This window comes from Saccopteryx bilineata, chromosome 5 (genome assembly GCF_036850765.1).
Source record: "Saccopteryx bilineata isolate mSacBil1 chromosome 5, mSacBil1_pri_phased_curated, whole genome shotgun sequence".
In the NCBI taxonomy this organism is placed as follows: domain Eukaryota; kingdom Metazoa; phylum Chordata; class Mammalia; order Chiroptera; family Emballonuridae; genus Saccopteryx; species Saccopteryx bilineata.
The window spans coordinates 115,551,177-115,576,908 of NC_089494.1; the positions used below are offsets into that span (position 1 = coordinate 115,551,177).

The 25,732-nt window shown below is 40.6% G+C and overlaps 1 protein-coding gene across 8 annotated transcripts in view; it reads left to right on the forward strand.

Moving 5' to 3' along the window:
- Nucleotides 1-25,732, forward strand: part of PTPN4 (protein tyrosine phosphatase non-receptor type 4) — a 215,378-nt gene that overhangs the window by 30,610 nt on the left and 159,036 nt on the right. For 4 of the 8 annotated variants that reach the window (XR_010725661.1, XM_066233164.1, XM_066233163.1 and 1 more), the window contains 5 exons: nt 3,646-3,805; nt 8,749-8,856; nt 17,653-17,736; nt 20,593-20,635; nt 20,713-20,812. Coding sequence is in view for 7 of the 8 variants with exons in the window: in XM_066233164.1 (XP_066089261.1) it covers nt 3,668-3,805; nt 8,749-8,856; nt 17,653-17,736; nt 20,593-20,635; nt 20,713-20,812 (473 nt within the window). In the remaining variant the exon portion in view is untranslated. The remainder of the gene's footprint in view (nt 1-3,645; nt 3,806-8,748; nt 8,857-17,652; nt 17,737-20,592; nt 20,636-20,712; nt 20,813-25,732) is intronic. The other 4 variants (XM_066233165.1, XM_066233167.1, XM_066233168.1 and 1 more) reach the window with 3 other exon arrangements.

Genomic DNA, 25,732 nt, shown 5'->3' on the forward strand with positions numbered 1-25,732 from the left:
TAATATGTGTAGGTGTGGGGTCTTTTGTTTTGTATCTTTTCTTGATGTTCTCTGAACTTCCTGGATCAGTGGTTTGATGTCCAGCATTAATTTGAGGAAATTATCCCCCCAAAATTGGGGGTTGTCCCACATTCCTTGGATATTGTTTGGGTTTTTTTCTAGTCTTTGTTCTCGTTGCTTTTCATTTTTTGAGAATTCTATTGATATAGTGTCTAGCTCAGAGATTATTTACTGTGTCTCATGTATTAATAAGCCTATGAAAGTTATTCTTCATATCTGTTGTTTTGACCTGTAACATTTCTTTTTGGTTTATTCTTAGGGTTTCCATCTCTGTGCTTACACTGCCCATGGGTTTTTGCATGCTGTCTACCTTATCCATTAGAACCCTTAGAGTACTATTAGAATATTAATTATAGTTCTTTTAAATTCCTTGTTATTCTGTTAATTCCATTATCCCTCCCAAGTCTGGTTCTGATGCTTGCTCTGTCTTTTCGCAGTAAATTTTCTGCCTTTTGATAATCCTTAGGCAGACATGATAATCCTGCTAAAAGGAACTGCTATAAATAGGGCCTTGTAATGCAGTAGTGAGGTATGGGGTAAGGGAAGCATTCTTTAGTCCTATGATTAGCTCTCAGTGTTTTCATGAACCGATGCCTCTGGACTGTGAACTTCACAAGCGTTTCTCCTCCACCCCCTTAGGTGGGACAGCATGGCTAGAGTGAGCTAGAGTTGGGTATTTTCCTTGCCCCAGGTCAGTTAGGCTCTAGTAACTAGTTTCTTCTGAGGGTGGGCCATGTTAAGAACACAGTGCTCTGATGTAATTTCATAATGGTTTCATACCCAACTTGCAGGAAGCCCAAGTATGTTTTTCTCTTATATTTACTATGTGAATCTGAGCTCCTGTATGTAAATCTCACAGTAATATGGGAGCCCTGTTATAACTGGGTCCCCTTGCAGTTTTTTAAAAAAATTTAATTTATTGTGTTTACATAGATTCAAGTGTCCCACTGAATATATCTCCCCCCACCCTTGTGTTCCCCTCGTCCCCTTGCAGTTTTTAACTCTCAGAATTGTCCACGTTGAGCCTCCAGCAGTTCACCAGTTACAGTTCAGGTTTTCCTACTGCTCGTGCACTGGCTTCTGTGGCAGCTTCTGCTTTTGCACCTCTGCTGTGGTAAGCTGTGACTTATCATTTGTGCCTGTCTCTCCAGTCTTGGAGGCAGTTGTTTGCCCTGTGTCTTCTCTCTCATGTAAATACAAGAAAAGTTGCTGATTATCCATTCTGTTCTGCTTTTTACTTACTGGGATGGAGTGTGGACTTCCAAGCTCTTTATATGTGGAACAAGAAACCACCAATCACCAACTTTTAATTGATGAATCTTACTTGGCTAGTCCTACTCTTTGTCAACATGCTAAAGATGTTTTTCTCTATACAGTTTTTATAGTTATGTAACATTGACTTTTCCTTTTAGCTCTAATCCTTTTGACATGACGAGTCTGTGATGTCGGCTGCAGTTACTGAATACCACTAATTTTAACTGCTGTTTCTTATTACTTTTTTTGTAAACTCATTTAAATGTTTTACTTTACTTATTGCTTATTCATATTTTAAAATTCTGTATACTTTTGTTTTGTTTTTGTTTTTCTTATTTTTATTAAGTGAGAGGTGGGGAGGCAGAAACAGACTCCTGCATGTTCCCCGTCTGGGATCTACCTGGCAAGCCCCCTACCAGGTGATGCTCTGCCCATCTGGGCTGCTGCTCCATTGCTCAGCAGCCAAGCTATTGTAGCTCCTGAGGTGAGACCACAGAGCCATCCTCAGTGCCTGGAGCCAGCTTTGCTCAAACCATTCCAGCTGTGGCCGCAGTAGAGAAATGGGGAGAGGGAGAGGTCCTGTGTGCCCTGATCGGAATGGAACCCGGGACATCCACACACGGGGCTGACATTCTACCACTGAGCCAACCAGCCAGAGCCTTGTGTTTGTTTCATTTTCTAATTCTCTTTAAGACAAGTTTTATGGATTTTAAACTTTGAATCCTTGAATGTTTGAAAATGTCTTTAGCTCTATTCTTTTACATTGTCAGCTTAGTCATTGGCGCCAATTTGGGGTGGTAAAAAAGGAAACTAGTGCAAAATAGGTCAGTTGTGATACAGGCACCCCCTTCTGGCTAGACAGCTCTGCTCCATGCTGGTGTGCTTTGTGCTTTATTGGTTGGCTCTGTTCTGTGCCAGTCGCTCTGGCCAGTACCTGTGCTCTGGCAAGACATTTTCCATGTTTCAGCTCAGCCATGGAAATGCAGTCTTAGGTAGAAAGGGACAGTGTGCTTCCAGAACCAGAGGGGAGCTAGCTTATATAGACAAAAGTCCCTGCCCCTGATTGGTCTGTCCTCATGCAAATGACTTTTGAGTCCTCACAGTTTGATTGGTCCATAAGACATAATCCTGATTGGTCAGTATAGAGCTGCTTTGCTTGATTGGAGCTGTGCAACTTCAGTCAGATGGGGAAAGCCTTAGTTCTGTTAGTTGAAAAATAGGACTTGAGGAACTCCTTTTGTAAGTGTGGCCTCAGATGTCAGTAACACAGTGCAAGCAGGTAGTTCAGCACAAGCTGCTCCCTGAAGTGTAGTTGGTATGAAAGGCCCTTATGTAAAAATGGCTGCTAGGCTCTGTTTTTTTGTATTGTTTTATGTTTTTTACATTTGAGCCCAATTAGCTACCAGGAGCCTTTCTTAGTAGGTGTCTTCTTTCTCAGGGTCCACAACATGAATTCTAATTTGGGGATATATAGTTCTGTGTTTCAAATAATTTTTCTTTTAGACTTTGAAGCTACATCTTTGTTGTCATTTAGCATTAAATGTTGCTGATAGCAATGTAATATATCTGTTCTTCTATAGGCAATATGCTTTTTCCCTCTTAGGTTACAAATTGAGAAGCAAAAATCTAGCTTGTGTTTTTGTTTTTCTTTTCTTAAGACTAATAAGAACAATTCTATTAGAATTAGTTTGAATTTGAGGATAGTTAAATTGAAGGGTATTGTTGTGTTTAAAATGAACGAACTCCCATATTTATCCCAAATCTTAAGCTTAATAAAGGGATAAGCCCTTCAGAGTTAAATAATCTTTCCTCCTGCTGCCACTTTACAGTTTTTTTAATATTTGCATTAACAAGTAATGTTCAACTTCCTGAGGTAGCATATTCTGCTTCCCTTTTTTGGCTACGCCTAAATTTACATATTTTGAATTGGAATATGATTTCCTGAACAATTTGTCTCTTTTCTCAATGGAACAGTTAAAAATAAAGCTCTTCTTCCAGGTGGTTTGTCATTTTAGTTTAGATAACAAATTATATATATCATATCTTTTTTTATACTTGTAATTCTTATCTGACTATTTCAAAATTTGTAACTGCTTGGCTTCAAGCCAGTGACCTTTTGGGCTCAAGCCGGCGACCTTGCGCTCAAGCTGGTGAGCCCTCACTCATGCTGGATGAGCCCATGCTCAATCCGACGACCTTGGAGTTCTCTCACTAAAATAAATTTATAACTGCTTTTTACCTAAGTGCTAGTTGAAAAAAACATAGTAAGTCTGTGTTTTAAACTACTTTGTATCTTGAACTATTCTTTTATTTAGTGATTTTTTTTTCCAGCTTAGACCTTTTGTGGACAGTAATGACCTCACATTTCCGATTGCCTGCTGGCAGAACCTACAATGTACGAGCATCAGAGTTGGCCCGAGACAGACAGCACACAGAGGTGGTTTGTAACATTCTTCTTCTAGACAACACTGTACAAGCTTTCAAAGTTAATGTAAGTATTTTATGTCTCTTTTAAAAATAATCTCCAGTTATAAATCTGAATTTAGGTTACATTTTAAAATTAAAGTTGTTTGAAACCTTATTTGATGAAGAAAAGTCTTTATATTGTGGATTTTTAAATACCAAACACAGTTTGAAATCAAACTAGGTCTTTAAAAATGTTGACAGGCCTTGGCCGGTTTGCTCAGTGGTACAGCGTGGGTGCTCGTCTGCATCTCCACCCCTCCCCCTTCTCACTTCTCTTCCCTCAGACATGGCTCGAAAGGTTTGAGAAAGTTGGCCCTAGGCACTGAGAATAGCTCCATGGTCTCTCCTGAGGCATTAAAATAACTCAGGGGCCGAGCAACAGAGCAGTGCTCCCAGATGGGCAAAGCATCGCTCTGTAGAGGGCTTGCCTGGTGAGGGCACATGTGGGAGTCTTTTTGTCTCCCTGCCTTTCACTTAAAAAAAAAAAAGATTGACAAATACATAGTGCGTTATGATTAATTAGAGGAACAGATCAATAATAGTATGTGAGTAGTTTTTATAAATTTGCTTGAGGGTACTTGAAAGGAATTTGTTCTAAATAATTTATACATTTTCATTTTAATCTGACTTGTACTGTCTGAATAAAACTTTTGTTAAACGAAGATATGTGACAGCCCTGATCTTATCTGAGTCTTGTCTGAAATTTTTCTTCAACAAATATTTGTTCATCTTATTTGTATATAGCTTTATTGCTCCACATTATTTGCAAATTTTACCCATGACGTGTGTTACCAGTAGTTTGGTTCATTTTTATTGCTGTATAGTATTCTGTTATAGGAATTTATTATAATTTACTTATCCATTTATTTTTTACCATTTACTTGTCAAATTTACTGTTGGTGTGTATTTGGATTGTTTCCACTTTGGGTTCTTTTCAATAATGCTGCTGGTGAATATTCTTTTGCATGTCTTGATATATATATATGTATGTATATACACACACACACACACAAGAGTGCATTCTTGATTTTTGTTTAAAATATTTCAGGTCAACAGAAGAGGTGAGAGTAGTATAACAAATACCCATATATAACCTTTACCTAGATTGACCTGTTGTTAACATTTTGTACATTTACTTTCCTTTTCTCTTTGTTTTTTCTGAAATTTCTGAAAGTAGTACATTTAACTTGTAAGTACTTCAGCAGCCTAAGAGTCTTATAAATTACGACAGTCCCATTATCACACCCCAAAATTTAATATTTTGAAAATAATATCTGATATATACTTCATATTAAAACTGAAATTCCTCAATGCCCATTTCTGCACTCCCAGCACAACACCTTCCTGTGGTTCCCGCTCTGTTCTGTAGGTACAGTAGTCTTCCCTTTGAAGTCCCACACTGTGATTTTTTTTTTTCAGAGACAGAGAGAGAGTCAGAGAGAGGGATAGACAGGGACAGACAGACAGGAACGGAGAGATGAAAAGCATCAATCATTAGTTTTTCATTGCACATTGCAACACCTTAGTTGTTCATTGATTGCTTTCTCATAGGTGCCTTGACCGCGAGCCTTCAGCAAGACCGATGAACCCCTTACTCAAGCCAGCGACCTTGGGCTCAAGCTGGTGAGCCCTGCTCAAACCAGATGAGCCTGTGCTCAAGCTGGTGACCTCAGGGTCTCAAACCTGGGTCCTCCACATCCCAGTCTGAGGCTCTATCCATTGCGCCACCACCTGGTCAGGCCCACACTGTGATTTTTAATGGAACAGTGTTTAGTCCACACAAAGAAAAGCAGCTGTAATACTTGAAGGATTAGTAATATTGCTATGACAAACATTTTTCTGAATGTGCATATATTTCCCTTTGATGCTTTCTCTAATTTGTTTATAATAAGCTTTAGAGCTTATAGTTTGCTGTTTCTTTTGCAACTATTTTTCCCACATTAAAGAAATCTCCAGGTAGGTAGGCACTTGATACATTGAATAAGTACTTAAATTTAGCACTAGGTTAATTTACAACTTTGGATTTTATATATATATATATTTTATATTTCTTAACTTTGAATTACTATGAGGTGACTTTTCTTTTTTTTTCTTTTTTTTTCCTTTTTTTTTTGTATTTTTCTGAAGTTGGAAATGGGGAGACAGTCAGACAACTCCCGCATGCGCCTGACTGGGGTCCACCCGGCACACCCATCAGGGGGCGATGCTCTGCCCATCTGGGGCGCCGCTCTGTTGCAACCAGAGCCATTCTAGCACCTGAGGCAGAGGCCATGGAGCCATCTGCAGCGCGCGGGCTAACTTTGTTCCAATGGATCCCCGGCTGTGGGAGGGGAAAAGAGAGCCAGAGAAGAAGGAGAGGGGGAGGGGTAGAGAAGCAGATGGGTGCTTCTCCTGTGTGCCCTGGCCGGGAATCAAACCCGGGACTCCCGCACGCCAGTCCGACACTCTACCACTGAGCCAGCCAGCCAGGGCCTTACTTTTCTTTATCAAGAAAAACTTGAGAACTGTGCTAGTTCTATAAAGAACAGTATAGATCTGGTCCTGGAGTCTAGGTATTAGACTATAGCAGACAGATGTCAAAATTAGACTCCAAGCTTCTATGAATAATTGTTATGGAAGCATTGTGCTATTAGTAAGAAGTGCAAAGACCTTGGAATGTGAAAAGATGGATATGTATCTGGACCTACTAAATACTTGCTCTGTGGTATTCTACTTAATTGGCCTTTAGATATAATTTCCTTATATAAAGTAGAAATAGTATCTATTTATTGGGGTTATCAGGATTAAATAAATGTATATAAAGCACCCAATAGGGATTCTAGTAGATAGTCTAGAGATATAACATCCCTTTTTACCCTTTTTTAAAAATATTTTTTCCTCTCTTTTCTCTTTGAGAACCCCGAGTTAACTAAAGCATAAAGTTTAGATAGTACCCTGTCCATCACACTATCCCCACTTTTTTTTTTTTCTTTTAGCAAGAGAGACAGAGAAAGGGACAAATAGGGACAGACAGGAAGAGAGGGATGAGAAGCATCAGTTCTTCGTTGGGTCACCTTAGTTGTTCATAGATTGCTTTCTCATATGTGCCATGATGAAGGGGGGGAGCTCCAGCTGAGTCAGTGACCCCTTGCTAAGCCATTGACTTTGGGCTTCAAGCCAGTGACCTTTGGGCTCCAGCCAGAGACCATGGGATCATGTCTATGATCCATGTACAAGCCAGTGACCCTGCGCTCAAACTGGTGAGCCCACGCTCAAGCCAGATGAGCCTGTGCTCAAGCTGGTGACCTCGGGGTTTTGAACCTGGGTCCTCTGCTTCTCAGTCTGATGCTCCATCCACTGTGCCACCACCTGGTCAGGCACATTTCAATCTATAATACATTTAGAGTTGATTTTTACATGGGCTGGCAAATTTTATGTAAAAGACTAGATAGTATTATAAGCATGGAGGCCACATATGTTCTCTCACATTTTTTTTTAAGAACCCTTTAAAAAGGTTAAAACCAGTTTTCAGTATATAGGTCCTTTGCATCCTTTCTTAAGTTTATTCTTAGGTATTTTTGTTGTTGTAATTGGAAAAGGAATTGGTTTTTTTTTAGTTCATTTTTTTGAAGTTTCATCTTTGGCATATAGGAAAACAGTGGACTTTTGTATATTGATTTTGTAACCTGTGACTTTAACTGTTTTGGTTTATTGTTTCTAATAGTTTTTTGGTGAAGTCTTTGGAATTTTCTATATACAGGATCATGTCATCTGCAAAAAGTGAAACCTTTACTTCTTTCCCAATATGGATGCCTTTTATTTCCTTTTTTTTTTTTTTTTTTTGTATTTTTCTGAAGTTGGAAATGGGGAGGCAGTCAGACAGACTCCTGCATGTGCCCGACTGGGATCCACCCAGCATGCTCACCAGGGGGTGATGCTCTGTTGCAACCAGAGTCATTCTAGCGCCTGAGGCAGAGGCCACAGAGCCATCCTCAGCGCCCGGGCTAACTTTGCTCCATTGGAGCCTTGACTGCAGGAGGGGAAGAGAGAGACAGAGAGGAAGGAGAGGGGGAGGGGTGGAGAAGCAGATGGGCGCTTCTCCACCCCTCCCCCTGGCCGGGAATTGAACCCGGGACTCCTGCACGCCAGGCCGATGCTCTACCACTGAGCCAACCAGCCAGGGCTAGTACTGAGCTATTTTTAGTGCCTGAAGCTAATGTGCTCCAACAAAGCTATCCTCAGGACCTGGTTTTTTTTTTTTTTTTTGGATTGTTGTAATTATTTTCCACTTTGGTATCTTTTATATACTGAACATGTCATATCTTTGTGGTTTTATTTATTAGTGATGTATTTCTTCAGGTAATTATCTAGTGCCTTTTCAACACAATTTTAGAGCTGTGGGAAATAGGCAAGATAGTTACTCTTACTAAAACAGCAGGGTAATAAAGTCTACCTGGTAGAATTGGTATAAGGTTAAAATAAGATACTTTTCTAAAGTTCTGTGGATACTTTCATACATAAAATATTAATCTTTTATTAGTTTGCTACAGTTTTCACTGTTTTTGTTTCTCTTTTTGTGGCATTATTTATTTTAGACACATACATTTTAAATTGTATTTAGTTAATTATATACTTTTGGGTCAATTTAAATATAAGAAAAAAACAATGAGACAAATGATAGGGATATATATATGAGTTAATGTGGCAACAATATAAAATTACAGAAATACCATATTACCCTGAAAGCAAAAGGCATTTTTAATCAAAGGTTTTCCTTATGTCTTCATATTTATTATGTAGTCTTTGAATCAGCTTGCCTAGAGTCAGACAGTTTTTAAAGTTCTATATAACTTGTGAAGTCTTTATTCTCAACAGTCATTGGATGCAAACAGCTGCCAATTTAATAGAAGAGGAGAAAAATCCAAGAGATTAAAAATCTGAAAGTGTATATAGGCTATCAGTGTTGATTTCTTTATATTTTTCTTCTAGAAACATGATCAGGGGCAAGTTCTCTTGGAAATAGTCTTCAAACATCTTGACTTGACTGAGCGTGACTATTTTGGTTTACAGTTGGCTGATGATTCCACAGATAACCCAGTAAGTTTAAGCTGTTGTCTTTCATTTTCATTTTAGTTTTTCTCTCTCTCAGTAGTATGAAGTTCTTTCAAATTTATAATGTTCACTATTTTAGTGAGTTTTTACAAAATTTAATTTGACTATGGTGATGTAACAGAAGGAGACTTGAGTTTTTGGCTGGTGAACACAGTGCAGTATACAGATTATGTGTTATAGAATTATACACGTGAAACCTATTTAATTTTCTTAACTGCTTTAGCCAGTAGCTCAGTGGATAGAGCATTGGCCCAGTATATGGACGTCCCAGGTTTGAGTCCTCTAGTCAGGGCACACAGGAGAAGTGACCATGTGCTTCTCTCCCTTCCCTCTCCCACTTCTCTCTCTCTTCCCCTCCTGCAGCTAGTGTCTCAATTGGTTTGAGTATGGCTCTTGGTGCACTCCATTGGAGTGCATCAGCCTCAGGCACTAAAAATAGGTTGGTACTCAAGCATTGGCCTCAGATGGGATTGCCAGGTGGATCCTGGTCAGGGCACATATAGAAGTCAGCCTGTCTCCCCTCCTCTCACCTAAAAAGAAAAAAGAGAAATAAATCATATGAAATAGCTCTGTCCATTCTTTGAAGATTCCTTTTAGGTAACTCAAAGTTCTTGACTTATTTCATCAGGTTTTTTTTTTTTTTTGTATTTTTTTTGAAGTTGGAAACGGGGAGGCAGTCAGACAGACTCCCGCATGCGCCCGACCGGGATCCACCCGGCATACCCACCAGGGGGCAATGCTCTGCCCATCTGGGGCGCCGCTCTGTTGCAACCAGAGCCATTCTAGCACCTGAGGCAGAGGCCATAGAGCCATCCTCAGTGCCTGGGCCACCTTTGCTCCAATGGAGTCTTGGCTGTGGGAGGAGAAGAGATAGACAGAGAGGAAGGAGAGGGGGAGGGGTGAAGAAGCAGATGGGCACTTCTGTGTGCCCTGGCCGGGAATTGAACCCGGGACTCCTGCACGCCAGGCTGACACTCTACCACTGAGCCAACTGGCCAGGGCCTATTTCATCAGGTTTTAAGAAATATAGGACAAGTCACATGGAGAATGACTTTTTTAACAAGCCATGTTTTAGTACAACATGATTGCTAAAATTCTTGCTTTTATTCCACATACCAGTGATTTTTTTTTAAGTTTTAAAAATTTATTGGCTCTGGCCAATTCGCTTAGTGGTAGTGTGCCAGCCCAGTATGTGTATGTCCCAGGCTTGATCCCAGTCAGAGCACATAGGAGAAGCACCCATCTGCTTCTTTACCCCTCTCTCTCCCCCTCCTCCTCCCCCTCTTCCTGTGCCCTTCCCCTTCTCTCTCCTTCTCTCCCTCTCTCCTTCCTTCAGCTATGGCTTGATTGGAGCAAGTTTGCCCCAGGCACTAAAGATGGCTCCATGGCCTCCACCTCAGGTGCTAAGAAGAGCTCAGTTGCTGGGCAATGGAGTAATGCCCCAGAATGGCAGAGCATCACGCCCTAGTGGACTTGCTGGGTGGATCCTGGTCAGAGCACATGCGGGAGTCTGTCTGTTTACCTCCCCTCCTCTCACTGAATTTTAAAAAAAGATTATTTTAGAGAGATGTGAAGAGAGAGAGATTTGTTGTTCCACTTATTTATGCATTCTTTGGTTGATTTTTGTATGTACTCTGTCCTGGGGATAGAATCCTCAACCTTGGCATATTGGGAGAATACATTAACTGTGTTATCTGGCCAGGACACCAGTAATTTCTCTCATATTTCTTTCCTTTGTTGCTACTGTAAAACCTTAATTGAAGCTCTTCTTACCTATTTGTATAAATCTCTGGTTACCTGCCAAATGTTACATTTTTACTTTTGGTCTTTCTTAACCTTGTTTTTGGGGGAATTGCACAGAGTCGGGGGTACAGAGAAGTCTTTTCAGAGATTTGGCATCATGTGCAAAATTCCAGAGTGAAGAGTTGAATGTTACATTTAAGGAACTGAAAATAATTTTCATATTGATGGAATGTAGAGCAAGAAGAGATGGGTCACAGATGAGGTTTGAGTAGTACATCAGATCATGACATGCCTTTTAATCTATGATAAGATTATAGTCACCTGAGGATTTATTTACACAGACAATATAAGATTTATATTTTAAACTTCACTCTGCTTACAGTGTGGCCAGTGACAGAGTTGCAAACCAGAGACAGTTGGCAGTAATGAAGTTATTAGTATTACTGAACAAAGGCAATGACTTTATTGCCTGGCACTTACGGAGAAGCCAAAAGTCTGAGGCACCAGGTTTTCACAGAGAAATAAGATTTATTCATCAAGCCAGCTAAACAAGGAGACCAGAGACAAAACTCAAATTAGCCTCTTCCAGCAGAGGCTTGGCGTCAGTTTTCAGAGGTAAGAGTAAGGAGAGGTTGTATATATTTTTCATTTTAATGCAGGAGATGTGAATTAGAGCTAACTGGAACTAAGCCACCCAAGGTTAGGGATGTGGAAGGGACCACAGAGGACAAAAACTGTTCTGAGTTTTTCTGTTCTGTGTATGACCAAATTTAGTCTCTGCAGCAGATCTTCTTTATTGACAGACTCCTCACTTATTAAAGGGCTCCCTGTGGTAAAAGTAGCATCTCTTCTACTTGAGTTACGAATTTTGGTCCTGCTGTGCTCTTGAGGTCAGTTTGGGGTTATTTAGCTTTTAACTGCACCTGCTTAAGCCTTTGGGACTAATCTGATTTGTCTTGGTCTGGTGGTCTCTTACAAGCTGTGAAGAGACCTGTTTATTCTCCTATATACCCTTAAAACTGGTGGGGGACAATTAAGGTCTAGATTCAGTTTTAGGACCAGTTTCACTGGGAAAGATGATGATTGACTGTATGAGATGAAGAAAAGTGAGGAAGTGTGGGAGATATTTAGAAGATAAAAACGTTGGTTTGATTAAGGTAGAATAGGTTCATGAGGGATAGAGAGAAATCAGGGTTAATATCCCAGATTCTGTTTTTGGCATTTAGATAGAAGAACCATGCAAAAAGTATTATTGGAATATGGAAATACTATTTATTGATTTTGTATTAGGCAAACTTTCTAAACTTTTTTTTTTTAAGTATGAGAGAGACAGGCAGGCAGACAGGAAGGGAGAGAGATGAGAAGAATCAACTCCTAGTTGCTGTACTTTAGTTGTTCATTGATTGCTTCTCATGTGTGCCTTGACTAGGGGGCTCAAGCCTAGCCAGTGACCCCTTGCTCAAGCCAGAGACCTTGGGCTCAAATGAGTGACCATGGGATCATGTCGATGATCTCACACTTAAGCCGGCAACCCCACATTTAAGCTGGTGAGCCTCTGCTCAAGCTGGATGAGCCTGTACTCAAGCCGGCCACTTTGGGGTTTTGAACCTGTGACTTCATTGTCCCAGGTTGATTCAGCACTATCCACTGTGTTACCACCATCAGGTATAAACTAACTTATTAATGTTAGTCAGTTTTTGTAAATTTCATAGGATTTGGCCCTGGCTGGTTGGCTTAGCGGTAGAGCGTCGGCCTGGCGTGCGGGAGACCCGGGTTCGATTCCTGGCCAGGGCACATAGGAGAAGCACCCATTTGCTTCTCCACCCCCCCACCCCCTCCTTCCTCTCTATCTCTCTCTTCCCCTCCTGCAGCCAAGGTTCCATTGGAGTAAAGATGGCCCGGGCGCTGGGGATGGCTCCTTGGCCTCTGCCCCAGGCACTAGAGTGGCTCTGGTCATGGCAGAGCGACGCCCCGGAGGGGCAGAGCATCGCCCCCTGGTGGGCAGAGCGTCGCCCCTGGTGGGCGTGCCGGGTGGATCCCGGTCGGGCGCATGCGGGAGTCTGTCTGGTTGTCTCTCCCCGTTTCCAGCTTCAGAAAAATACAAAAAAAAAAAAAAAAAAAAAATTTCATAGGATTTTTCTCTGTATGTTATGTAAATATAAGGTAAATGACATTTATTTTCATTTGTTTTAATTTTTATTTTAAAGATTTTATTGATTTGAGAGAGAGAGAGAGGGAAAAGCAGGAATAAGAGGTGAATCTCGTATGTGCCTTGCCTGGGAAAACCCATGGTTTAGAACCAGAGACCTCAGCGTTCTAGGCTGGCACTATATCCACTGTGCCACCATAGGTCAGGCAATTTTCAAAATTTAAACCAACTTTATATTCCTGAGATAATTCCAGGATAGACATTTATTTATTTATTTATTTATTTATTTATTCTTTCTTTCTTTCTTTCTTTCTTTCTTTCTTTCTTTCTTTTTAAATTATGATTTATTTTATTTTAATTTAATTTTATTTTATTGAGAGGGGGGAGAGAGAGAGAAGGAAGGAAAGAGCAGGAAGCATCAACTCCCATATGAGCCTTGACCAGGCAAGCCCAGGGTTTCAAACCAGTGACCTCAGCATTCCAGATAGGTGCTTTATCCATTGCACCACCACAGGTCAGGCCAATTCTTTCTTTTTTTAAGTGAAAGGAGAGGAGATAGAGAGACAGACTCCTACATGCGCCTCGTCTGGGATCCACCCTGCAACCCCTATCTGGGGCTGATGCTCAAATCTACCCACCTATCCTCAGCACCCCGGGTTGACGCTCGAACTAATAGAGCCACTGGCTGCAGAAGGAGAAGAGGGAGAGAAGGGGTAGAGGGGGAGAGAAGCAAGTGGTTGCTTCTCTTGTGTTCTCTAACTGGAAATGGATCTCAGGACATTCATACAATTGGGCCGATGCTCAATCCACTAAGCTACTGGCCAGGACCGACAATTGATTATTTATTAACCTTGAATCCTAAGACTTTGCTAAATTCACTTATTACTTCTAGTATATTTTTCATTGATTCCTTAGGATTGTCAGTGTAAATCATGTCTCATGAAAATAGGGACAATTTAACATCTTCCTTTGCAGTCTGTATTTTTTTCCCATTATTTTTTCATCCCTATTACATGGCTAAGACAACATGACAATGATGAATAGAATCGATGGGAGCAGACTACCTTGCCTTGTTAGCTGTAGTGTTTTTTAAGGCATAATTTGCATAGAATAAAATTCAAGTCTTATTCATAACAAAAACTCTCAACAAACTTGGAAAAGAAAGGGACATCATCACTCTGATAAAGTATATCTACTCTACACTTCCAGGGAAGTGTAAGTAAAAGCACGATGTGATGTTAGCACAGATCCACTGAAACAGTTAAAATTAGTCGCTTAATAATGGATGTTGGCACAGATTGTTGGTAGGACTTTAAAAGGATACAACTACTTTGGAAAGTGGTTTGGCAGTTTCTTATAAAATTAAATATAGATTTACTATATACCACCCAGCAACCCCCATTTTAGGTATTTGAAATGAAAATATGTTATAAGAAATCTCATCCACAAATGATCCTAGCAGCAATCTTTATAATAGCCCAAACGTGAATTAGCCTCAACACCCATCAATAAGTGTTTGAATGAAAAATAATTGCTATATCTTTCTACAGTGGATTCCTATATTCTTTATTATTCCATTTATATTAAGTTGTAGAACAAACAGAACATATATGTAGTGACTGAGAGGTCGAAAAGCACTTGCAATTGCTGCTTTAGTGTTTTGGATAGAATCATCCAAGGAACTATTTCTTTGATATCTATATTCTTTAATGTTGCAATTTACTAGGAAGTTATATATACACAGTTTTTGGGGCTTTGACTATAATCTATTATTTAAATATTTCTTGCTTTTTTATTTTGACCTAGAATAATATTTATTTTGTTATTTATTCAGAATATCATTAAGTCCTTATTTTTTTCTTTGTATTTCCTTAAGATGAAGTTTTTCCAACAAGTATATTCTATTATTTCAAACATTTTTATTTTTAAATATTTTAACAAGAACAGTATAGAAAATTAAAACAAAAAAAGGCTTGAGAAATAGAATGTTGTGTGTAAGATGGCAAACTTGAAAGGTCCAGGCCCTCATCTCCCACAGAAACATCAGAAAGCAACTACAGACTGATAAAAGTAACTATGTAAGACCTCTGAAAATCAGTCAGACTTTAGAACAATGCTTGGAAAATAGTAAGTTCTCGGTAAATTTTAATTTAACAACAAAGTAAAGAAAATAATTCTGTAATTTACATTAGTATGACTAGAGAGGATATTGCATCCATGCAAAGGGAACATGAAAAGAGATTAAAAGTATAATTGTCAGAATAAAAATGCTCATTGGTTGGGATAAATAAGAGTAGATGCTGTGGGAAGACCGAAAGCTTTCAACATTAATAGATGTAGTAAATAAATAATAAAATCATACAGAATATTTTAATACACAAGTAATGAGTTTAATCAGGCAGTCACACAACCTGCTTTTTTTTTTTCCCCAAATACTACATCTTGGAATATATAAAATAAATTTGCAAATATGAAAACATTTTGCAGAATTAAAAAGAGACTCTGCCAAGGGGAAAGAATGAGCCCTTGGTTTTGAGAAGACTATATATAGAACTCCATGCCTTAAATGAAACTCCATGCCTTAGTTGAAACTCCATCATGAATTGATAGTTGATGATGAAATACCCATTTCTATTAGCTATTTTTTTTAAAAAATTGCTTTGTAATTGACATATAATGCATTAATTTCAGGTGTACAACATGACTTGATATTTGTATATATTGCAAAATGATTACCACAATAAGTCTAGTTAACATCCATCACCACATGGAGTTGCATTTTTTTCTTGTTCTGAGAACTTTAAAGATTTACTCTCTTAGCAACTTTCAAATATACAATACCTTAACTATCATTAATACAAAATATTAACTCTAGTCCTCAAGCTGTGCATTATTCCCAGGACTTATTTAACTGTAAATGTGTATATTTTGACCCCTTTTACCCATTTCACCTATGCTCTCATTTCTGGCAACCACCAGTCTGTTTTCTGTGTCTATGACTTCAGCATTTTGGTGGGTTTTTTGTTGTTGAGGTTTTTTATTTTTAGATTGTAGATATAAGTCAGATCATATGGTTTTTGTCTTTCTGTGTCTGACTTATTTCACTTAGTATAATGCCTTCAAGGTCCATCCAGGTTGTTGCATATGATAAGGTTTCTTTCTTTTTAATGGCTGAATAATATTTTATTTTTAATATATACCAATTTTTTTTAAATCTTTTCATCCATTGATAAGCACTTAGTCTGTTTCCATAGCTTGGTTATTGTAAGTAATGCTTCAGTGAGCATGGGGGTACATATATTTTTTTCAAGTTGGTGTTTTTGTTCCCTTTGGATAAATACGAGGCAATGGAATTACTGGAGCATAAACAGAATTTAAAAATTCTGTTTTTAATTTTTTGAGACATCTCCATTTTGTTTCTTGTAGTGACTACATGAATTTTCCACCAAGAATGTACAAGGGTTCCCTTTTCTCCATATCCTCACTAGTACTTGTTATCTCTTGTTTCAGGCCAATATTTCCTTATTGATTTTCTGTATGGATAGTCTACCCATTGATGAAAGTGCGATATTCAAGTCTACTATTATTGTAATACTGTCTATATCTTTCTTTTAGTCTGTTTATTTTGCTTTATCTATTTAGGTGCATAATTTTTACACATTTATATCCTCTTGTTGGATTGACACCTTTATCATTATATGATGATTTTCTTCATCTCTTATTACAGTCTTTATTTCAAGGTTTCTTTTGTCTAATTTAAGTAGAGCAACCCAACTTTCTTTTGGTTTCTATTTGCAAGGAGTATCTTTTTCCATCCCTACTTTCAGCTTGTATGTGTCATTGTCACATACCTGTAGATAGGTCTTTTTTCTCCATTAAGCTACTCTGTATTTTTTGATTGGAAAGTTGCTAAGTGAACCATACCAGTCAGACAAGGATATATACCATATGATCTCACCAATATGTGAAACCTAATGAACAAAATAGAAACAGAGGCAGAGACACATGGAACAGACTGACAGCTGTCATAGGGGGTGGTGGTGGGATGAAAGAAGGTACATAAAGGAATGATTAGCCAAAAAGCATATTTACATGACATATAGTAACAGACAACAGTGTGGTGATAGCCATAAGGAAAGGGAGTTGGGAGAGGTCACGTGGGCAGGGATGGGGTAAATGGGGATGAAAAGAGACTTTTCTTGGGGCAGGGAGGGGGTGCATGATGCAGTGTGTAGTTTTGTTGAGTACTTAAAACCTGAATTGTTTTGTAAAACAATGGCATCTCAATAAATTCAGTTAATAAAAAAAATATATGGAAAGTTACAACTTGTCTTAAAATTTTTACATAACTAGAGTGTTCAATATGGCTTAATAAAAAAACAAGGAAAAATGAAATAATTATTGATAGGCATGTAATTATTACCATATGTTAATTGTTTTCTTCCATTATAGGTTGATGATTTTCTGTAGTGGTATGCTTAGATTCCTTTTTATTTTTTGGATAACCTCTAGGTTTTTGCTTTGTGGCTACCGTGAAACTTTACATAAAACAATTTATATTTTAACAATCTATTTTAAGTTCATAATACCATGTTCGAACATGTTCTAAACCTCTACATCTTTACTCACCACCTCACATTTTATGTCTTTGATATCACAATTTACATCTTTTCACCTTGTGTATCTATTAACAAATTATGTGGTTATAGTTATTTGTGCTAGTTTTGTCTTCTAACCTTAATATTAGCTTTATAAGCTATTAACCCACCACCTTGACATTAGATTATTCTGAATTTCACTATATAGTCAGTGAGGTTTATACTTTCATATGTTTTTCTGTTACTAATTTCAGTTTCAGTTTTTAAAATTACCTTTAACATTTCTTATAGGCCAGTCTGATGGTGATGAACACCTTGCTTTTGCTTGTCCCGGAAAACTCTCTTAACTTCAGTTCTGAAGGACAACTTTGCTGGGTAGAGTATTCTTGCTTGGCACTTTTTTCTTTTAGCACTTTGAATTTATTGTGCCACTCCCTTTTGAGATGCAATGTTTTGACTGAAAAATTTGCCAATAGGCTTATGGGGTTTTTCTTTTTATACAACCAGTTGTTTTCTTTTTGCTATTTTTAAGATTCTTCCCTTATTTTAACTTTTGACACTTTAATGATAACATGTCTTAGTGGGGGTCTCTTAGAGTTTTTCTGTCTTTGGACCTCTGGGATTCTTGCTGGATGTCTGTTTCCTTCCCCAGGTTAGGGGAGTTTTCAGCTGTTATGTCTTCAAATAAATTTTCTGCCTCTTTCTTTTTTCTATATTGCTGGGACTCCTATGATACGAATTTTGGTCCACTCGATGTCCCATGAGTACTTTAAGCTATTTAACTCTTTTTTCATTCATTTTTATTTTTGCTGTTCTGGATGGCTGAATTCTACAGTCCTGTCTTCAAGTTCATGTTATTTTCTTCTGTTCATTTACTCTGATGTTGAACTCCTCTATTTGAGTTATTGTGTTCTTCAGCTCTATGGCTTCTATTTGGTACTTTTTATTATTTTCTCTTTGTTAAAATTCTTACTATGTTCATCCATTCTTCTTGAGTTAGCGAAGTTATGACATTCTGAACTATTTTGTTTTTTGATAGAGAGAAAAGCATAAGCTCTTTGTTCCACTTAGTTTTGCCATTGATTGCTTCTCATATGTTTCCTGACTGTAGCTATATTCAGCAGTTGAGCCATGACAAGGGCTCAAAACAGTGCCCTCAGGATTGAGCCAGTGACCCTGGAATCAGACCCATACTGTGGCACTCTGGGACAATGTTCTATCCACTGCACCACCAGCCAGGGCACTTATTTTGAACTCTTTATTAGGTAAATCACTCATCTCCATTTTATTAAAGGTTTCTCTGAGGCTTTTTCTTGTCCTTTTGTTTAGAATATTTTTTTTATTTCTTCATTTTCTTGACTTTCTGTGTTAGTTTCTCTGCATTAGGTGAAACTGCCACCTCTCCCAGTCTTGAAGGCAAAGAACCTTATATTTTCAACTTTGCTTGATATCTTGGTTGTTTCTCAAACTTTTGTAATTTTTTAAGTGGCCTCTAGTAGATAACAGGATGCTAAGACCTGCCATTGTCATAAAGGGTCTGAGATCTCAGCACCTAGACTCAGGCTGATGGGAATTCAGACCCTCAGTCAGCAGCTTTTAAAGTCTTTTTTAAATTTTCAGGGGAAAATTAGGAAATAGGCATTTCTGTCTACTTCCTCTATGCAGAACCCTGGGGTGGAAGGCAGTTAAGAACTTTTCTTTGTTTGCTACTGTCTTTTCTTTGTTTGCTACTGTCCTATTTAACCTGCGAACACAAGCCAAGCCTGCTGGTCACCAGAGCCAGGCAATTGAGGGATGTATCCTCTGGGCAACAGACACAAAAGTCAAGACTCCATACCTATATACAAGCTCCTTTCTCAGAGATACCTCCCAGCCCAACATAGTGGCAAACAATTTCAGATCATTTTGTAGCTAATACCAGTTGGTCCCCAGCAGGGCACAGACAGCAGCTGAACTTGGCTAGTATCAGAGCCATTCCCAAGAAGCCCCAGAATCAATACACCCAGTGGCGAGCTTCAGAGCACAGCAGATGCCCACACTCCACTAATGACATACACAAATGATAAACTTTGCAGCCACCAGAGCCCCACTAAAATAAATCCTGCTCTGTGTGTTTAGCCTCCACACTACAGCTTCTCTGTAGCCATGGCCAATCCTCAAAACCAGTCAGCCTGAGGATGAATCCCTCCTGTTGAGGAGCAAAGAGCAATCAAGCCGAACTACAACAAGAGGGCACACACAGCTCACACAGGGACACACCTGGAACACTCAGTTTAGGTAATCAGGGAGACTGCACCACAGGGCCAATAAGACACCTTCTACATAATACTACTCTTCCAAGACCAGAAGGTGTGGTAGCTTTACTTAGTACATGAAATAGGATAGAGGTCGCAAATTTTTATTAAAAGTAGAATTTCATGGTGTGTAGTTAAATTTTGTCTGAATGACATCATAAGGTCAAGCATATTTTTATGAAATAAAGAAATTGGGTTCTTTTGTTTATTTTTAATGAGACAGACAAAGAGAGGGACAGGTAGGGATAGACAGACAGGAAGGGAGAGAGATGAGAAGCATCAACTCATAGTTGCAGCCCCTGAGTTGTTCATTGATTGCTTTCTTATTTGTGCCTTGACTGGGGGGCTGTAGCCAAGCCAGTGATCCCTTGCTCAAGTCAGCAACCTTGGGCTTCAACCCAGCGACCTTTGGGCTCAAACCAGTAACCATGCTCATGCCTGTGATCCCATGCTCAAGCCAGCAACCTCACGCTCAAGTTGGTGATCCCGTGCTCAAGCTGTCGACCTCGGGGTTTCAAACCTGGGTCCTCTGCATCCCAGGTTGACACTCTGTCCACTGCACCACCACTCGATCAGGCTGAAATAAATTTTCAAATGTGCAAGACTACCGTACTTAATATAGTTAAAGGTAAAAAATTCACATTAGATTGCAGTGATTATTAAGCATTTTTACTTTTGAAATAGAGGTTATTACACACTCTATAATTTGATGTGATATTAAAATCAAAATCTTAAAGCTACCACAAATATATTCAGTATTTTCTAACATAATTTTGTTATATCTGATACGAAAATCAGTAAATTAATGATTTTTCCTACCTAGACCTTTTCAAAAATGCAAATTTTCACATTAATCTACAGATGGAATAGCTGTGCATGATCGATATATTAGTTCCTCAAGGAAAAATAAAATCAGCCTTATTTATTTATTTTTCAGAGGTGGCTGGATCCAAACAAACCAATAAGGAAGCAACTAAAGAGTGAGCATATATATTTACTTGATGTTTTGCAAGTATACTTTATAAAGATAAAGAGTTAATATAATCTGATTAAATAGGACTTCTTTTATTAATTCTAGGAGGATCTCCTTACAGTTTGAACTTTAGAGTCAAATTTTTTGTAAGTGACCCCAACAAGTTGCAAGAAGAATACACAAGGTGAGTTTATGGAGCATTTTTTTCTTAAAAGTATTGTTAAAACTGTTATGAAATTTTGAAATTAATTAGGCAAAAATAGATTATCATGCTATAATTCTATATTTATCAGCAGCACACAGAATAGGTTATAGATGTTTAAGGAATACAATTTCTTCCCTCTGGGATGTCTGGGAGGGCCACCCCACGCAGCCACAAGCATCCTCCTGAGCTACATAAATATTAAAATTTTCTAGTGAAAAATGGTTAAACAGCATTGTTGTCACTAATTGAATTAATCAGATGATGCTACAATTTAAGTAGTGCTGTATAGTGAGATTGTGCCTGCTCTTTTTTCCATGTAAAACTGTAATGTGTATCTGGTTATCCCTTGAAAAACGTGGAGGTTCGGGACATCGACAGCCTTTGCAATCAAAATCTGCGTGTAACTTAAGTTGGCCCTCTGCATTAGCCAATTCCCAGTCACAAATTGAAAATATAAGAATGGCCCAGATGAGTATTCTGATAATGTATGAAGGTTAGGTTAATAGTTTAAGGTAGAAATGGTGGGGAATAATCAGTGTGGTAACTGTCATTATTAAAATAACCTGAATGATAACTGTATGTTGCCTGAAAGATGTAATTAGAATTCATTAACAAAATAAGACAACAAATGTTAGCATATTATCCCTTTCATAAAAGTCTCAAATACAAGAATATAGATCAGTGACTATATTCAAAATTATTCTAAAAGATAGGTGCCAAATTAAAAATCTGTACCTAAAGCTTTCTGTAAATAGCCTATGTGGGGAAGCAGCTGTGTTAGGCTTGCTTGCTGGTTTACCGGCTGCAAGCACTTTACCTCATTGGTGTGTGAGCACATGTCAGTGCCATGTGTGTGTGGCCTGTGTAAGGGTGCTTGTGCTCAGGGGGATTGTGGATGACAAATTGCCTACCTGCCACTGTGAGGGGCCATTTTGCTTTGCCTGGGAAGTAGTTTCCCCTGCTGTGTGCTCATCAGCTATTACAAGACTATTGAGTCGTGTATGGCCCGATGCTTTCCAGCTCCACAGATTCTCTACCATCTGCCTGAATTCAGTGAGAACCTGCCTGGCCTCAACCACCAGTGTTATATTTGCCATAGTGGGCAGGATTCGGAGCAGGTTTATATAGAGCCACCGACACCTTTGAAGGGTAGAATAAAGGAGTGGCTATTCCCAGTGGCTCTCCTGTTGGGGACCATGGGCTGGGTGTTTTTACAACCCTGCAAGATGAAACTAAGAATTCTGTGCGTAAGGCTGCATGAGGCCGAAAACTTCTTGGTGAGCTTGAGACTGAGCGGCAGCAATCGCATGAACTGGAATGAGTGCTGGAGAAGGAGGCCGACTGGTTCTGAGAGCTGCAGTGTGACATGCAGGCTGAGCACCAATGATGCCTGGAACCAGAGCCATCTCTGGAGAAGGAATTATGGGTTTGCGAGTTGTAGCTTGCCCTGGAAGCTGAACGTTGGCAGTGACAGCTGTTAGGGAAATACCTGCGAGTACAGGAGCTTGGGTCTCAGTTTTAGGTTTAGAGCCAACAGCCACAAGAGCTAAAGCGGGCATGGAAGATGGAACTGCATTCATGCCAGTGGAGCAGCTCTGAGTCAGCAGGGGCAGGCATTTCCAACTCTTCATCTTCTGAGGGGTAGGCTTGGGCTGCAGCTGCCATCTGCAGACTCAGAGCCCAGCTGGTGGTTACCCAGAGGTAAAAACCCAGCAGCCAAGAGTCCCTCAGGGGCAGGCACAGCCTTCTCCACAGGTAGTGGAGCACTGTATGGTTCAGCCCTACACCCAGGCAGAGCTGATGGAGTTGGGGGTGCAATTACCCAGTGAGCCCTTAGCAGCCTGGTTGATGTAGTTATGGGACATAGGGGTGGATGGCATCATGCTCTCTGGATCAAAAATGAACCATAAGGCTGTGAGTGCTGCTGTCTGTGCCACCCCCTGACTAATAAGAGAAATGGGCCTGTAAAGGCTACCCAAACACAGATGTGGGTAGATTTGATTGTGGCTGGGGCAGATAGGGAAAGGTTAGATGGAAGGTTTATAATAAAGTTTTGTTAGAGCTTTGGTGGCAGCTTAAGCTGCAACAGAAGTTCTAGCCACTGAAAATCAGGGGAAGCAGGCAGCCTCATGAGCTGCTAAGAAAATAGCTGGCATTTGTGTTGCATGATTGCAAGTTTATATGATGGAGACAGCTGAGGGAGAGGAAGATCCCCAAGACCCGTTGTCCCAGTTTGACTAGGGGGAAGGCCAAGTGGCCCGTCCAACAGAGATGAGTGGGGGCTAGATAACACATGTGAAATTGGCAATCCACTGATCCCCTTCTAATGTGCAGCAGGTGTTGGCCTAAGAAGGTAATAGGTGTGCCTGATCAGGTGGTGGCACAGTAGATAGAGCGTTGGTCTGGGACACGGAGTACCCAGATTTGAAACCCCGAGGTTGCCAGCTTGATTGCTGGCTCATCTGGCTTGAGCACGGGCCCACCAGCTTGAGCAAGGGGTCTCTGGCTTGAGCGTGGGATCATAGACATGATCCCATGGTCGCTGGCTTGAGCCCAGAGGTCGCTGGCTTGAAGCCCAAGGTCTCTGGCTTGAGCCCAAAGGTCACTGGCTTGAACAAGGGGTCACTCGCTCTGTTGTAGCCCCCCCCCTCAAGGCACATATGAGAAAGCAATCACTAAACAACTAAGGAGCTATAACGAAGAATTAATGCTCCTCACCTCTCTCCTTTCCTATCTATCTATCCCTAACTGTCCCTCTCTGACTCTCTGTCTCTATCCAAAAAGAAAAGGTAATAGGTGAAATGAATTTTTCATCTTGGGTGATCTGCACAGACAGCTGGGCTTTGTATTGTGGACTGATCATTGAGCAGTATAATGGACTCTTAGACTGCAACCAGACTCAGGCACCACCTCCCTTGCTGGATGGACACATTACTTGTGGACAGTAGACCTTGTAAGGGAGGTCTGTGGCACCTGTGAAGGTCTTCCTGCATCGGGAAGCTGTCCCCATTCAGTTGCAGAGACACACCAGGGGCACTATGCTCTTTCAGTGGAATAGTCCTGGACTGTAAAGGCCCTCTGTGGGGCAACTGTGTTAGGCTTGCTTGCGAGGTTACCAGCTGCAAGCACTTTGCCTGATTAGTACGTGAGTGCGTGGCTGTGCAATGTGTGTATGGCCTATATAAGGCTCTGGGTGCCTGACCTAAAGGGAGATGGGGGATTGCAGATAGCAGATTGCCTAACTGCCACTGTGAGGGGCCATTTTGCTGTTTGTTTGCCTGAGAGTAGGTTTCCCTTGCCTGTATGCTTGTCTGCTGTTTGTGAGACTTTATTAAACGGAATGGCCCAAGCCTTTCCAGCTCCACAGGTTTTCTGCCATCTGCCCAAATCTAATGTGAACCTGCCTGGCCTTCGCCACTGGCATTACATCTGACATAGCAGGACTCAGAGCAGATGGGTATGGAGCCGCAGCCACCCTTGAGAGGTGGGGTAGAGGACTGGTCATTGTTATGGCTCCCATGGCTGTTCTTTTGGGGACCATGGGCTGGCTGCTTTTTACAGCTGTATAAGAGGAAACTGAAGCTCTGTGTGAGAGGTGGCCCAAGGTTGAGAGCCCAGGGTTAGTTTTGAACCCAGCAGCAACAACAGCTAGAACTGGAGCATGTGCTGGAGAAAGAGGCCGAACAGGTTAGTGAGTTGCAGTTTGCCCTGGAGGTTGAACGTTGTTGACAGTGGCAGTTGTTGAAGGAACAACAGCGGGTTTAGCTTCAGGCCGAGAGCTGGTTGCCGCAGGAGCTGAAGATGGAGCTGTGCCAGTGGAATGGCTCTGAATCTGCAAGAGCAGGCGTTTCCAGCTCCTCTTCTGAGGATGAGGAAGCTCAGGCTGAAGCTGCCATCTGCACTCTCAGAGCCCAGCCAGTGGTCGTCCAGAAGGTAAAAACCCAGCAGCAAAGAGTACCTACTGAGCCCCTAGTAGGCTTCTTGTGATTGTGGGGCATAGGGGTGGATGGCACCATGCTCTCTGGAGCAGAGGTAGACAGGTTGGCTCCTGTTGCCACATGCTCCTCCTTAGGCCAGCATCTTCAGAGCTGCTGTGATGGCAAGGATGAGGGGGGAGGCCAGAGACCCCATGTGAACCTAGTTGCCTATAATGTACCTTTACTTTGGTGATTTGCACAGACAGCTGGGCTGTCTATCGTGGACTGCAACCAGAGGGAGGCCACTGGCTCCCCTGTAGGATGGACATGCCACCTTTGGACAGTATGAGATACCCTGCTGGGGGTCAGCCAGCTCCAGGGCACACACTCCTGCACCGGGAAGCTGCTCTTACCTAGTTGCAGAGACGCACCAGGACATTTTTGGTTTTAATGGACATGGCCCTGTACAGTACAGGCTCTGCACATATAATGAATGGGTGGCCTTGTTGGCATCATGGAGTGGAGAGTTGGAGGTGATCCTCCAGTTAATTCCCTGGGGAGAGTGCTCAGGGAGATATTATGAAGGGTACCTTTGTAGTTGTCATTTTTGGAATGTATATAATGTGCCTATTGTGAGGCGAGCATCCCTAAAGGGGTAGAGTGTGGGGCGGCTGGCTGTCTTAGGCTTGCTCATTGGTGTACCAGCTGCAAGCACTTTGCTTGATTATTGTGTGAGCACATGGCAGAGGCACGTGTGCATAGCCTATATAAGGCTATGGGTGCTTTCTACTCAAAAGAGATTAGAGATCGGGGATTGCGGATTGCCTGCCAGCCACTGTGAGGTGCCATTTTGCTGTTTGTTTGCCTGAGAGGCGGTTTCTCCTGCCTGTGTGCCTGTCCCCCGCTGTGAGACTTTATTAAAAGGAATGGCCCAGCCCTTTCAGGCTCCTCAGTTCCTCTAGCGTCTGCTGGAATTTAGTGA